The sequence below is a fragment of the Cynara cardunculus genome, assembly GCF_001531365.2.
Source record: "Cynara cardunculus var. scolymus isolate 2C chromosome LG 5, CcrdV1, whole genome shotgun sequence".
NCBI classification, from domain to species: Eukaryota; Viridiplantae; Streptophyta; class Magnoliopsida; order Asterales; family Asteraceae; genus Cynara; species Cynara cardunculus.
Genome location: NC_037532.1, coordinates 8705753 through 8721346, shown reverse-complemented (window position 1 = coordinate 8721346; position 15594 = coordinate 8705753). Strand labels below are relative to the sequence as shown.

Genomic DNA, 15594 nt, shown 5'->3' with positions numbered 1-15594 from the left:
GGGGGAAAGCTTAATTGAAAATTAAAGATTAATTTTACTAAACGCTTATCGGGTAAGAGTTTATTGATATTACTTGTCTTACTGATTAAACATGAAAATGACTGAGAATCTTACCTTGTAAGAGACATGACAAGAATCAAGAATGTTACTCGGTAAGTCAGAGAAAAGACTTTTAATTGTTAAGTGAAGGAAAAGACTCTTACCCGATAAACAAAGTTTAAGACACTCGCTAACAATCTATTTTGATGATCGAGAATATTATACGATACATAAACTGACCCTAATTTCCACGATTAAAAAAATATACCAGAAAAATTAAATGTTATTCTTATTAATTTAAATCATAAATGAAAAGTATTAAAGTTTAGGAATATCCTTAAAAAGGGGTACAGTAATAATACCAAGAACAGTCATATTACTAAATACCAAGTAAAATCCAAAATCAAAGATGGAGTGGAGGTACCAAAAGCTGCCAATAATCTACATTGTTTTGCATGGAAGCTCACAATTGTTCTTTGTCAAAATTGTAGATGTACGCTATAAGTAACCGACCCTGTTGCGTTGCCCCAATTTGACTCCGTCCTTCCGATCCAAACACACACGCACATAAAATCTCCGATCCGTGCGCCTACCCCTCTGCCCTTTCTCTCTCATCTCTTCAATCCATCTTTCTCTTGTTTCTTTTTCAGTAAAAATCCATACGGGATTATTGGCATTGAGAAGGAGGTGGCGAGAGACGCATTGTAAACGAATCGGAATCTTTTTGCTGCTGAAAACAGGTTTTGATTCATCCGGAAAAGGGGCTTCTAAAAAGCAAGTTTTTTGTGTGTGGGCTTTTGTTTCTGTTCGATTCCCGAAAAGGGTATAATAGCATAGAGAGAGAGGGAGATGATAAAAGGGTATTGTTAGGAAAGAAACTGTGTAGGTATATGTATTGATAGTGAAATGTCTGAATTGGTGGCCCGCACTGGTCGTCATCAGCAACGTTATGAGGCCGGTTGCCGCCTCATCGCCGGGTATACTATTCTCATCTTTCTGTTTGAATTTATAATTTCCCATTTCTCTCAGTTGGATTTATTCCAATTTTAAATCCAATTGGATATAAATCTTATAATTCGAATTCTTTTCCGAATATTCCCATGAACGATTTCAATCTTCAAGCTTTTTATATGTTGGGTATAAAAACCCACATTTTATTTCCCAATTTTGGGTTGTTGATAAATAGGTTATTCTTGATTTCTTCGCGTTGTTGGGTAATCCATTCATCTGTAAGTAGCTGTGTGTAAATGAGGACTCATGTTGAAGAAATTTCTGTTAAATTGCTTAAATCTTGTATTTGTTGTTCATTCAATGCTTTCTGTTTTACCAATATATTCTAGTGAGGAAGAAGGGAAGTGAAAAGGGACTGTGGCTGCTTGTACAAATGGCCTTCTAAATAACTTGCCCAGTTTCCTCTTCTTCCATAAGTTTAGTGTGGGTGATATTTGTTAATGGTATAATGCTGGAGATGCTGATATTTATATACATGAAGGAATATATATATAGCATTCATAGTTATGATATTCTGTCGAATGCAAAAGCTATAGATGATGATTCAGGTAGGGTTATAAATGAATTTTCATATTTGGTACTTCTGTTCATTCAATAAGAGAAGAAACTGTTCATATAAAGTATGAAATGATTGGGGTTCTCAATAAACCAAGGCACTGTTGTTTACTTTTGTTACCACGGTTCTTTTAGTATAGGGCAACCCAAATGCAATGATGTCTCTTGAATTTGCTAGGAATGGGGAAAGAAGTCTTTGTACATAGTTTTCCATTGCAATTTGCAAAGAGGTAGTTGGCTTGACTGTAGGTTAGTTAATTTACTAAGTAAGAAAATTGTTCATATATGTAATGAGTAAGTTGGGTTGTCCACAAGCCTCATGATCCAATGTCAAAATGGTCAATTTTGTTTGTAACATACATTTATGACATGTTTTAAATATTGTACTTCTTTCCCATTTCAGGTATCTTCCTACCTATTTTGGGATGCTCTTATCTAGTATTCTATGAGCTTTATTTTACTAAAACGCTTCTTCCAATTCTAGTATCATTTGATTCTTTGCAAAATCTTCATATCTTGTTACAACATGTGCAAAGAGTAAAGAAGTGAATAGTTAACTCTAATGAACTTCTTGGCTAATTCTAACTATTTGTCCATATTCAAATTGGAGAACTAAATGGGAATAGAGCAAGTATTAAGCAGGTGGAGTTTTTATTTATTCCTGGTAAATGGTTGTGTTGCCATTGTTAAATGAACCAAAGAACATTTTTAGGATTTTGTTTTCATCTAATATTGAAATTAAAGGTCATACTTGAGTCAGAATCCGTAAACACACACTTCATAGATCATCATCAACAATAATTAAAATCATCGAAATGTTAAAGTATTTAATAACAAGAAGAGCCTTGTTGCCCCTTACTAATTGGGTTAATGAAGCATGAAGCCCAAAAGGAATAATAAACAGCCAAATCCACCCTTAAGGCTCTAGGACATGAATAACATTCTTCAACACTTTCTCTAATATATTCCACTCCTTAAATCTCTATTATCTACTTCATGCTATGTCACTCCTATCTGCCAATCATTGTATAACTTTATCAATAATATCTCCATACTCATCACTGCCAATCATAGACAACCTCCAAATTTCCTATATATGCACTATGTTATTAATATGCATATAGTTTTCAGTATATCCATCATATGCTTTTAACGACAGTGATGATCTTGATGCATGAAATGATATCAGAAGATTTTTAGAAATGTGGCATCAGAGTGTCATGGGTCAGCGATGTTGCTACATAAGACTTTGCAGTGCATAAATCAGACATTTTAATGATTAGCTTATCCTAGATTGGCCTTTGTGACACCTTACCTTGACTTGGCATTCTTTCGTCATGTTAATCTAGAAGAGGGAGTACATACTTAGCCATTTAGATTCTCTTGGTTTTGCTTCATAATCTTCAATAGGAATGTTCTACATATTTGGAGCTTCCTCTCAAAGTTTTTTTTATGAGAGGATCCTGACAGTTATGATCATTTTTGGTGTGGGCAGAACAATGCAGAATATCTACTCGTATTTGCAGGGGTTGTGTCAAACTTCATTTTTTGTTGTCTAAATATATGCTATATTTTTCATTCACGATGGTGCTGTAGGAAAGGCAAGTTTCCTTTGTATATTAGTAATTTTCTGTGGGAGTGTTTTACTTGCCAAATTGTGGGCCTAGCATTGTGTTTGCAATCAGAAGTTTTTACTCTGATGAGCCAAGCTTTGTACATTTGGGATGTCTGTCTTGTTGAATCAGTCCCATACGATCTTTTGCAGTATGCCATTTAAGAGTTGAAACCATGAAGTAGACATATCACATATGTTGCATATTGGATATTCGATGTTCCACAATAAGATGCTCATTGGGGCGAAATCTTATCATTTAATATTGTGACATGAAATGTTGGCAGCAAGATTTGGCATTCTTGCGTTATTGTAGATCATGGGTCTATGGTTCTTACAGTATGTAAACTTTTATGGCTTAAGATGCTCTTGGAGAAGAGTGGCAACCATTAATGTACCTTTTATATCAAGGAAGCTATAAAGTTGGAAACTGAAGCTTGGCTTAATTAAACATGTTGAGGTGGACAAATTCTTCATAAGATGATCATGGATGGTGAAACTTCCTTTTTCCATTTATTCTTTGTCTATTTATTTTTCAAATCTGGGAAATAGCATCCCTTGCTTCTGAAAATTAATGCCTTATATCGTTTTGTTGATGACAAATTGGGCATACTAGGCTGTGGTTATTTGTGGGAATGAGATTGTGGTACTGAAATGGTCTTACAGTATTGTGTGACACCCTATTCATTCATGTCTCATCCACCTGTCTCTGTAGTTCGTCTACAAAACCCAGTTTCCAAATTAACTCTTGCTTCTTCCTCTGTCGTCCCATGTGCAGAAAGTTTCTGTACAAATTTCCAAACCACTCCTATAACTTGGCAAGCAGATGGGATTTAAAATATTAGAATAGTATCTCAACTGTCCAAGCCTCAAAGACCTGATTTATGTGCTCCCTTTGAGAATGAATAATAAAACCTTAACTGCCTTTGCTACCAATCTGTCTTGCTGATACCTGTTAGTTCCTTGTCGAAAGTTTGTCTTGTGATTTTATTATTGGCGCTCTGCTTTGGAAAGTGGAACAGTAAATAGTGGTTTTGGGGATTTGCAAACTGTTAGTTAATTTAGGGAACATTATTTTGATCCTCAAATTTGTATAAGTACAAAAACTAAAAGGATTGATTCTGATACCTGGTTTATCATTGGGGTCGTTCTATTTTGCAAATGATAATCCATCCAACTGCTATTTGTCTCATGTAAACCCATAGTTTCATGTGTAGGGCATGAAGATAAGAGCATTGTTTATATTAAAATCAATAGTTTAATGAACTTATTTGCAGTTAACAATGCAAACGAATATACATTTTTAGAAGTTGTAAAGTTGAATCTCTTGAAAATTTATCCACTACTGTTTGTGGATCTCTCTTGTTACTTTTTTTTTGTTGTGAAACTTCTATGAGAACCTTATTGTTCTAATTTCTACACCTGTGCTCAATTTGTTAAGAAAAGTTCACTAGTGATCTTCGCACGGTCTATGCTTGACTGCTCTCATTGCCAGGTGCATTCCCTTCAGGTTTCGGTACTCTGAAGGCAGTAATGGTAACAAATCTGAGAAGATTGTGGAGGTACTAATGATCAACTCTACAAGTGGACCTGGTCTTTTGTTCCCAAAGGTACAACTGCTTCATGTTGTATTTGGAAATATATCTTTCTGTCCTAGAACAGTAGCTTGCCTCTAGATTTTATTACACTTGCTTCTTCTCTTCCTTATTGCAGTTGTGTTGTTTCTTTTTACAACAAGCAGTTGGGAGCTGAATTTCACACTTAATATATGATTGTATATAATTGTTTGCGTTGCATGATTTGCTGCTTGTGTCTGGATCTGAATACTTGGAGTCAATCTTCTTTCTTTTGCTTTGAGTTCTTTGGTATATCTTATGATGGTTTTCACCTTCTGGATCTTGTTAGAGTTACAAGTAGTGCAATTGAGTATATGCAAAAGCTCAAAGAGTAATACGTACATTCTTATCCTTGATGCAAAGGTTCTGTAAACAGTTCCTGAAAGTGACATAAGCAGATGATTGGAATGTTATTCAGTTGATCTCTGAAGTGTGTGTTTTGGTGAGGAGACCATTAGCATCATGGTCTACCATGAGAAATCCTTGCCTTTTAAGTCGGTGATGACTGAGATCCCAAGTATCTGCAGGGTACAATGCCAAAAAATACCTGTACCTAAGGCCTAAAGTTGGAGGCACTACCCTTCAACTGCACATATGTCTCCAGTTTGTGGATATTGAGAACTCAAAAGCTTATGACACTTGAAGATTTTTATAAATAATACGCAAGGTGAAAGCTTAATTATACTTGTGCATGCAAAAGGTTAAATCTTATATAGTTTGTATAATGGCAATACTAGCATGAGTGACTGACTTGCTTAGAAAAACACTTGTATTCTCCTGGTTTTGCCATATCTTCTTTGCTGTCATAGATTTGTAGGAGGCGTGATAGTAGTAGTAGCTTTTGTCTGGGAGGTGAATGGTTTCAAGGCGTAAGATTAAGGACTGGAACCTACAAATAATCAGTATTTTTGTGGGGTTGTTAATGTTTGATGGGAGAAGGATAAAAAAGGTGAATCTTTGGTCTCCTGCATTGTAATCTATGTTGGATGACCACAAAACGATTTTTCTGCCAAGCTATTCAGATCTGAAAAGCTCCACGAGAAGTTGATTGTTATGTTGAATTTCCTGAGATTAGATTATAGATATCTGAACAGATGAGATTTTTATCTGTCTTGTTAGTAAGGATGAAACATGTGGCAGAATGCAATACGTAAAAGTGATGAAACATGAGTCTTTTACTTCAAGTTTGACTATTTATACCCCATTACGTGTTATTAAGCTGCCAATTGTGCAAAAGTAGGTGGAGTGGGTGTAGGAAGAGTTTGTTTGTATATATTATGGTGCTACCGAATACTTTCTGGAGCATTTAGGCACTGGATGGTAACATAGCTGGAGAAGTATGCTTCCACCAGACAAATGCTGCACTTGTTGTCTATCTGCATGGGAATTCATGCAAGATGTATAAAGCACTAAATGTAAGCTGCTTCAGTTTACAACTAGAAAGTAAAGGATGTGAGCTTCTGCCTTGGGTGCAAAGGGTCTTTCATGATTTCCATACCTCATCATGTCCATTTGTGCAGGTAAAGATGGAATGTAGAGCATATGCAGGAGAATATGGCTAGAGGTGAATTGCCTATGCGTGTCTAGGACAAAGTTTTTGTACATAATATATAGACGTGTCAACTACCTTGTGTTTTGTGTCTGATGGAAGGCCTTAAGCTGGGTTATATGTTCTATGGTCGTCAAATGTACCAACCTGTGGGATGGTGATTGCTGTCATCCTCAATCTTTGTAGTAGAAATTACAATCCTGCAGAAGTACCATCTGAGTTGAGTTATGTAAAATATTCTTGTACTCGTAAGATACTTTCTGGTTCTCATCGATGCATTGCCCAATTTTCAACATTTTTGGACGTTTGCTATTTGCCATTCTTATCTGCATCTCTTGTGGGTATATAGTTTAATCACCCTTGTTTTCCCATGAATCTTAATTACAATTTACAAATGCTCTGCCTTTCTCTCATTCTTAGATTTATGGTGTGTGAAGTTTAACCTTTACCTGGGTATTTGAATCATAGCTAGGATGTTTTTTCTTATTCTTTCTTACTCTTCACTTTTTCTAATCTTTTCCTTGTCAAAGTTTAGCTTTTTCATTTTTTATATACACAATTTTCTTTTCTTTCAACACTGGAATGTTTGCATCAGTGTTTATATCATTTTAGTAATGTGCAACAAAAATAGACAATTCAATATATCAGTAATCCTCTAAAGCAAAAAATCAGAAAATAAGGATGCTTATGATTGAAACTGAAGGGGGAACCCATTGACAAGAGAGTTGGGGGGAGGGGGTTGGGATGTGAATCTATGTAGAGGAATAAGACTGTAGAACTGATTTTAAGCTCTACTACCATCACATACATAAGAAAGCAGAAGCAGAAGCAGAGATGCAGTGTTATCCATTATTAAACACCAATTCCAGAAAGCCTACTTAAAAGAATCCGCCTTTTCTCTAGAGATTCAAATTTCTTATGGCCCACTTAGAAAGATCACCATTGAAGGATTCGTTTAGATAATGCAAATTGGTTGGATTAGCTGTGGTTGGGTAGGACCTCATAATCAATTAAAAAATCATTTTAAAATCCTTTAAATGTACATTGTATTCTAATGGTTCAGGTTCTTCGGACATCCAAATGCACCCTTTTGGTAGAGGACCTATGGTCCTCTTTATAGAATTGGCATGAGTATGTCCAATGTATTAAGATATTTCTGGTTTAATCAAAATTATATTTCAAGGTGAGGACATACGTCTTATCTAGCACAAAGTTTGCATTGTGACTTGCTGAGCTTAATCAGATTTGGATTCTCGGAGTTCCTTGACAAGTGGTTTGGCATGTCCAGGGACATGAAATTAGTTAAATCATTCTTATGTTTTCTTTTCCTTTTAACACATACAAACATGTATGACTATTATGAGAAGGGAGGAGAAGGCATCTGGATCAGCATAGTTGTAATAAGAGGTTCAATAGTTTGACCATGCCAGGAACTCCGTAATTGTCTTACTGAGAACCGATACACATGAATGCAGACAGTCCATCTCTGACTTGCCATTGTCCTCCGAGCCCATAATCAATGAACCGTAGTGGACTCTGCATCCAAATATGAGATGGAGGAAGGTATGTGACTGCTTGTTAATAAGGGATCATTGCTTGTTTAAATTGATTCTCTACACCTATATGGCTATGGCCTATATCTGTAAATGATGTATGCTGATTGAAGTGAGAGACCTAGGAACATTCTTTCTTCTGCCTCAATTAGGATTTTCTATTTTTCTTCCATATCGTACTCTTTCTTCATTTCCTCTTGTCTGAAATGCATGAAGTATCATATATGTTTCTGGCCTTGTTACTAATGCTATTGCTATACCACATGCTCCGTGAATGTTGATACATATATTATTAATGACCGAATTAGTGGTGTTCAATATTTCATGCTCTATCTGAAAATGTCAGTGCTATATATTACATCCTGTCGTTATTGGTGCTAGTGTCTTTGCTTTTATCATTTTTGTCTGTTAGGGTGGATGGGAAAACGATGAAACTGTTGAGGAGGCAGCTGCACGTGAAGCATTGGAAGAGGCTGGAGTTCGAGGGGAATTAATGGTCAGTTTATGATTGTTTTCTTTCTCCCCTCGTTACATGTTCTTGTTGTATTTTCTGTCATGCATTTCTGCTGTCTATGCTTTCTTATACTGTTCTCTTTATAGAGAAGGGATATGATAAGAGTAAGTTTTTTTGCATTGTTTGTACATACTTGTACGCCCTGCATTTTGCTCTGATGCCATGAATTAGATATTTTTAGATTTTGGCTCAATTTCCATCGACTTTTTGAGCAGTTTCGTCCATCGGAACTTGTGATGAGCATGTAGTTCTGTTAGAACTTAGCTGTAGACATCCTGAAGAAAGTTGCTTTGACAAGAGAGGATAGCAATAGATTTTATGAGAGGTTCCGAATTTGACATGGATTGTGATACAAATTGGGATCATAAGTGAGATTCTCCATGATTGGGGATGAGGTTTAAAGTGGCATCGCATTAAGCTTGTTAATGAGTTGGTTAGAACGTTCAGTGGTGTAGCAGCTATTTAACAGATACTTGGGTAAGATCCCAATGTTCTTTATTATTTCATAAAAAGGCCAACTTTACAAAGGGAACGTAGTTTCCCGGGAACCAAGAGGTCCCCGGTAATCGGCCGCCTCGGCCCGTTAACCTTCGTCAAAGAAATCAGAAAGCACATAAGTGTAGGGGATGAACATAGAAGTGGACTTCTCTGTGAGAGTGATTTTTAATTTTGCTTATTTCTGAAGATAAGGACCTTTCAGAATTGGAACTTTCATCGAGTGAGAAATATACAGTTACCATTCAAATTTAGACTTCATGAACTTCTATTTGTGGGAAGAAGGCACCTGAACTTGGGAAACATCTTATATTTTGGTTAATTGTACCAAAATAAGCTTCTTCAAGGTTTTAAAAGGCTGAATCGGGCCTCAAGGCGTAAGCCTCTAGCGGTCCAAGGTGTAAGCCCCGAGGCAGAAGTATATATACGCCAAATTATGTATATATACTACACAAATATATAATATAATAATATATATATATATATAATACTAAATTACTAAAGGAGCTGGTTCAATGGTTCTTGACAAAGGAAAGAGTGAAACTGTGAGATAGGCTGAGAGGGTATGGAAAAATTGGTTGCTTGGAGGAATAGAAAGGATCAAGCCACACCTATGGTTGAGAGGAGAAAGTACTAGCTTTTTGGGTTTTAAAATATTAAAAGTACACATTGGGGCAATTGGGCTTTGACTTCTGGTTTTTTAAAATAAAAAGACACTTATACTATAAAGAGAAGTACTACTACTGCCATAAAGCTTATAAAAAAAGCCAAAAAACCCATTACCAACTGAGGTGTATGCCTCGACACCGCCTCAATGAACCACCTTACCTACCAAGGGATAAACCTCATTCAGGGTCCAAGAGGCGCCTCCTCAAGTGTGGTTTTGGGCCGCTTTGAAGCTTACGCCTCAAACGATTTTTAAAACCATGAGCTTCTTATCTCCAAACTAAAATAAGATACAATCTTGTTTTTTTTGAGATAGTAATTAAGTACAAGGATTCAAAACCATTAAGTGGAAGCATAATCATAATGTATTTTACAATGGAGCATCGTTAACAGGTAAATCGATAGAACCATTTGATAGCTCAATTTGGAGAGAATATTTCATTCATTTATGATAGTAAGTGGGTAGGTGAAAATTATAAGGTGGTTATGGGGAAAAGATAGGACCAGGCAATGATGGTGTTATAACAAAATAAGAGGCTAACAAAATCGAGATCAAGACCAATAGAAAATATCTATTGGTCATACTAGTAGTTGGGATGTGGTTATGATCGTTCTTTGTGCATACATGTGTCGCATAGGCTTGAATATAGGACCTAGAAGTTGATTGTGAGGAGCGGAGATCTTACTGGTGATGATGGTAGAGATAATGGATGCTGGGAAAGAATTCATAGAGGTTAGGGATGGTAATAAAAAAAGTGATGTTTAGCTTATTACTCGAGGTTGTAAATACGTCTTCTCTAGTAGTTGGAAGGGGTTGAAACTCGACCCACATGGACTTTGTTCTTACTAACAGGGGATTGATGGAGTTCTGCATTAGAAATGGGGGTAAGGGAGTTAAAACACCTTAAAAAAAATAAAAAATGATAAAAGAAATGGCTTATGATGTTGGAGGGAAGCTAACAAGTCATGAGGGATATGGAAACATGCATCCGAAGGGTAGGAAAAGAAGTTGTCGTAGAAAATAGATGAAGATGCTTATATCTTTGTTTTCCATATCCTTTTTTGTTGGCATCATACTTGACCTCTCTTCATCCTTCTCAGCAAGACCAAATGTGATCTCAATCAATCTTTTTATCAAATCATCGGTGGTGTTATCACCACTAATGTTTCATCTTAGCCATTGATGTAGTTTAATATCGATCTTCGCTTTGGTGGTTGAGCAAGAGCAACTATATACAAGGGTAGCATAGTCATTTGTAGACCATCAAGCCTTATGTACAACAAAAGTTCCTCCATAAAAGTCTTGTGTTCTTGTTCCCCTTCTCGGTGTGTAAATGTTTTGAAGCCGATATAGGAAAAGTACTCATGGGGGAGGCCGAGTTCTTTCAGCGATGAAATTTAAAGAAATGATATGAAAACAAAGGAAGCTAGCTTTTTGAAAAGACCATGTTCGGTTCATCTTAATCTAGCTTATAAGCTAGCTTTTCGAGACACTGCCTCAAGTAGCGTATCAATAAGCTTGAGGGGTTTTTTTTCATTTTCTTTTTCCAATTATACCCTTTATATTTTTCCTGTTAATTTTTAACATGTTCTTTTAGGTCATTTACATTGTCATCTAGCTTATCAGCTAGTTTTTACTAAACATGTTCAACAACTAGCTTTTCAGCTAACAGAAACATAGCCTTAGAAGAAAGGTGCATAAGAGGCAATGTTATACTACAAATGGGAAAGAAATGTACTGAAGGGAGTTTGTGTATACACGTATATGGTGTATTAGTTTTTAAAGGGAAAGTTGTAAATATTTTGAGAACCAAATATCACGATGAATATTATTTAGAGTAAACTACACTTTTTGTCCCTGTGGTTTGCTAAAAATTGCAATTTTTTGCCCGTGTTTTTGAAAACACCCCCTCAGTGGTTTACCCTTAAGTATGACACACGAAAAGAGCAATAAATCGTAAAAAATAGGGGACTAAAACTACTATGAATTGTAAACTACATGGATAAATATTCATGAATGAAAATGCACGATAAGTAAACTATGTTTTTCATCACCATGCTTTCGAAATTACGGTCATCATGAACGGTAGATATTCACCATGAATAGTAAGGTTCTTTACTGCCCTCAAAATGTATTCTGTTCTCAAATGAACATGAACCTGCCCCTATTCGTTTATCTCCTAGTTTATCTTTATTCTAATGTACTAATTTCGTATTATAGCATTTCTTGGGACACTATCATTTCAAAAGTAAAACGCTACAAGACGAGTTTAGCCCTGAAGGAAGGTGTCGAGCAGCCATGTTTGCTTTGTTTGTGAAGGAGGAGCTGGAGTCTTGGCCGGAACAAAGCCGCCGGCTGAGAAGTTGGGTGACCATACCAGAGGCCGTCGAATGTTGCCGGCACGCGTGGATGCGAGAGGCTCTGGAGAATGGGTTCAACCAATGGAGTGCTGATGGGATGATTAGAACCATGAAGGCTGTTTCCATGGATGATGCTTCTGATGGTAACTAGGTGCACTCTTTACTGCACCTTAAAAACAAAACATGATTTTGGTGCCTTTTTTTTCTTCATCTTCTTTATTCTTGCATTTTCTTGTTTTAGGTGTCAAGAAGGTACAAGGAGTTTGTACTCATTCTGACTTATCTTTCTTTCAACCAAAACATTTAACTGTGTTGGGTTCGTTTTTTACGAGTAAGGAGCTGTTTGGTTGATTTTTCATTAAGTTTTGTACGGATAAAGTTGTCTGTATAGATTAACATGTCTGTATTAGATGGCAGTAGCGTGTTTTTTTTAATTGGGAGTGGTAGGTTTTGATAAAACTTGGCTTTTTTGCATAAAGCTCTCATTACTAAATAAACCATTTTCTATATCATTAAGTTATTACGAAATAGTCGTGTATAGTTGACCGAATAAGATGTGAATCTTACTAAGCTCGTTAAGCAGCTTAAAAACAGACCATAAGGGTCATCACCTTCAGTTACCTTACTGAGTAAGAATCTCTATAATTTAAATAACATAGTTTAAACGTTTCTTACTTGGTAAGTGTTAACCAGATAATAGTCACCATCTTCACATACCAAGTAAGATTCACATACCAACTAGATATTGTTTTCAACTCCTTTGAAAAAGAGAAAGAACGTATGAATTATAGCGAGTGAAACCATTAGGCGATTACCAAGCCACATCGTTGTCTCACATTGTCTCTTATATATATATGTATATATATAGAGTTTGTTTCAAATACAACATGTTGCATTTGTACAATCAATGTAGTCCAATCAGGAAGACCAATTGCTTTGCAGATAGCCCGAAGTCATCGCATTTAAACCTCCGTGGCCACAAGGGGATTTTTATTCCTTCTTGGATTTGAATCTGGGACCTACTATTACTTTTGACCTTTGAAGCCAAGCTCAAACCAATCAGGCACCACCCTTGTGGTTTACTTTCATAAATAATATTGTACTTCCAGTTTTTCTTATTACAACAATGTACTTTCAAACTATTTTTATTTAAACATTGTACTTTAAAAAATTTACCCATTATAACATTGGGTAACATTTTGATTTAAATTTACCCATTATACCAGGTTCTCATGCCACCTCATTGTCCATGTAGGCTGTCCATATGTACTATAGTGATGTGACTTTTTTATTACAACATTATTCTTATTAAATAATGTACTTTTAATTTTAATATTTAGACATTTTATATGTTATTTAATAAATATATTAAATGAATTAAAAAAATTCTAAATTATTCATTAATATACCAATATTAATAAAACTAGTAGAAGACAACTTATCTCGCTAATATTTTCAAAGAAATATGTGTTTTTTGAAAAAAGAATATAAGAATTGTTTTTTTTTACCAAAAAAATATTATCTTTTAAAGAATATATTATATTTGTTCAAAAACTTTTACTTGACGTATAAATATATTAAACTAATTAGATTTTTTGAATTATTTATTAATATAACAATATTAAAAAATTATAGAACACAATTCATTTTGTTAACATTTTACAGAGAACTTTAAAAGATATGTATTTTTTTGAACAACATAAACATAAGAAGTGTTACCTTTTTTACAAACAAAATATATCTCGAAAATAATGTAGCATATTTATTTAAGAAATATTTTACTCTAGAATATTTAATTTGCATGCAACTTACTATAAAAAAAGTCAATTTTTTTTTAAATCATAACAATGAAAATCATTAATAATAATTTGAAAAGATGTTTTTATATTTATTTTAATTAAGTCATCAAAATGATGTGTCATTCACATCACCTCATTAACTCCACACAAGCAAAAAAATCAAAGGGTTAACCGGTTTAAAAGGTAACAGGTTACCCATTGCTATAATGGGTAGATTTTTTAAAGTGCGATGCCTTAATAAAAAATAATTTGAAAATACATTGCTGTAATAAAGAAAAACAAAAGTAGAATGTTATAATAAGAACATTTATGAAAGTAGGTTGCTATTTCATGCATTTAACCTTATTTTCTAATTCCATAAATAGAAAATTCACGATTTTAAGGTTGAAAAAACTCTTTTAAATATATATGATTTTTTAATTAAAAATATGGATTACGTGAACAACATAACTATGCCTATATTTTATGCAAACAAATACAAGATTGTGTAGATAACCATTTAAATAAGAAAAACCCTTTGAAAATATATGAAATTTATCGTAATGAATAAAATAACGCGTTTATTTTAGAACCATTAAAAAACTTGACATTTATAATGGAAGAAAAAGAAGAATTTAGTATGAATAAATAAAATTTCAAGTGGATAATTGAGGTTTTGAACTATATCAAGTTTTATTTTTGAAGTTTGACGGGGGAGCCAATGTCATTTCTAGTAGGGGTGAGTATCGGAACCGGGTACATGCTTTTGGAGCAGAAACCGAACCAAAAGTGCCGGTTCCGAAACTGCTCCGAAGCTACCAGTTCCATAACCTAAACCGATGTGATTGGTTCCAGTTCCTAAAATACGGAACTGGTTCCAATTTTCATTTTTAGTGGAACCATTGACCGCTAGGTACCCGTCGAGACCGGTTCTAAGAATGGGTACCTGGTCCTGCTGGGTATCCAAAACCGGAACCGACTGATACCGGGTATTTGATACCAGAACCGTTTCCAAGCGGTTTCGAGACCGGTTGCCAAATACATAGAACCATTGTAACCGGTTCCAATTCCTTCAATCCAGGAACTAACGATTCCTGTTCCAGTTTCAGTTCCTGGACCAGTTCCATTAATTTTGGTGAGGTACCTGCTTTTGCTTACCCCTAACTTCTGCCTCCAAGGTGGCTCCACCCATGGCTTCATATACTTGTATGCTAATTTTTTAAAATAAAAAACCAAAATGTCTAAAATACCCCTCAACTAATGAAGTTAATGTTAGAAACTATTTTCAAAATAAATGCATATCTAGCAAAGACATATTACTTTCATAGTGTAATATATATATATATATATATATATATATATATATATATATATATATATATATATATATGATTTTTAGTGTAAAATCTCATGTGATTCGGTTATTTTGTTATTTAGGTACCATTTTCGTATGAACCCGACCCTATATATATGAGGAAACCATATATTCATATATGCATCGATGCATATACACTATCAAAATATGTATTATGTCGATGAATATTTTTTTTTATCAATGCATATCTACACTATCGAAAAGGTTGACATGTGGTGAACAATGAACTTTTATGAAAAGATTAAGGAAAAAGAGGAAGGTGGATATTATTTTTTAGAGCAAAATGTACAAAATAACAATCTACTTCATAATTTTTTTTTGATTAACCTGGATATCCAACCCGCAATGCGAGCCGACTAATCTCAGGAAGACCACCTGCTTTGCAGATAGCCCGGAGTCACCGCATTTGAACCTCCGTGGCCACAAGGGGATTTTTATTTCTACTTGGGTTTGAACCTGGGACCTCCTGT

At 34.9% G+C, this 15594-nt stretch overlaps 1 protein-coding gene across 3 annotated transcripts; it reads left to right on the top strand.

Moving 5' to 3' along the window:
• Positions 1-493: 493 nt before the first annotated feature.
• Positions 494-12406, top strand: LOC112513170 (nudix hydrolase 16, mitochondrial). Of its 3 annotated transcripts, none has more exons than XM_025119336.1 (5): positions 494-1016; positions 4728-4827; positions 8348-8431; positions 11832-12114; positions 12213-12406. In XM_025119336.1, the coding sequence occupies exons 1-5, from the start codon at positions 946-948 to the stop codon at positions 12320-12322; spliced, it is 648 nt and encodes a 215-aa protein (XP_024975104.1). In that variant the 5' UTR covers positions 494-945; the 3' UTR covers positions 12323-12406. The 3 variants fall into 3 exon arrangements, with proteins under 3 accessions (XP_024975104.1, XP_024975102.1, XP_024975105.1); XM_025119334.1 differs by having other exon boundaries at positions 497-1016; positions 4713-4827; XM_025119337.1 differs by having other exon boundaries at positions 499-1016; positions 4713-4827; positions 11832-12122; positions 12213-12297.
• The last annotated feature ends 3188 nt before the right edge of the window (positions 12407-15594 follow it).

Excerpts from the sequence above, each read along its gene's own strand:
- LOC112513170 (XM_025119334.1), top strand. The coding sequence starts at position 946 with ATGTCTGAATTGGTGGCCCGCACTGGTCGTCATCAGCAACGTTATGAG. Across the intron at positions 4,828-8,347 it reads CTGGTCTTTTGTTCCCAAAG|GGTGGATGGGAAAACGATGA; the intron begins GTACAACTGCTT and ends TTTGTCTGTTAG. Across the intron at positions 8,432-11,831 it reads GAGTTCGAGGGGAATTAATG|CATTTCTTGGGACACTATCA; the intron begins GTCAGTTTATGA and ends TTCGTATTATAG.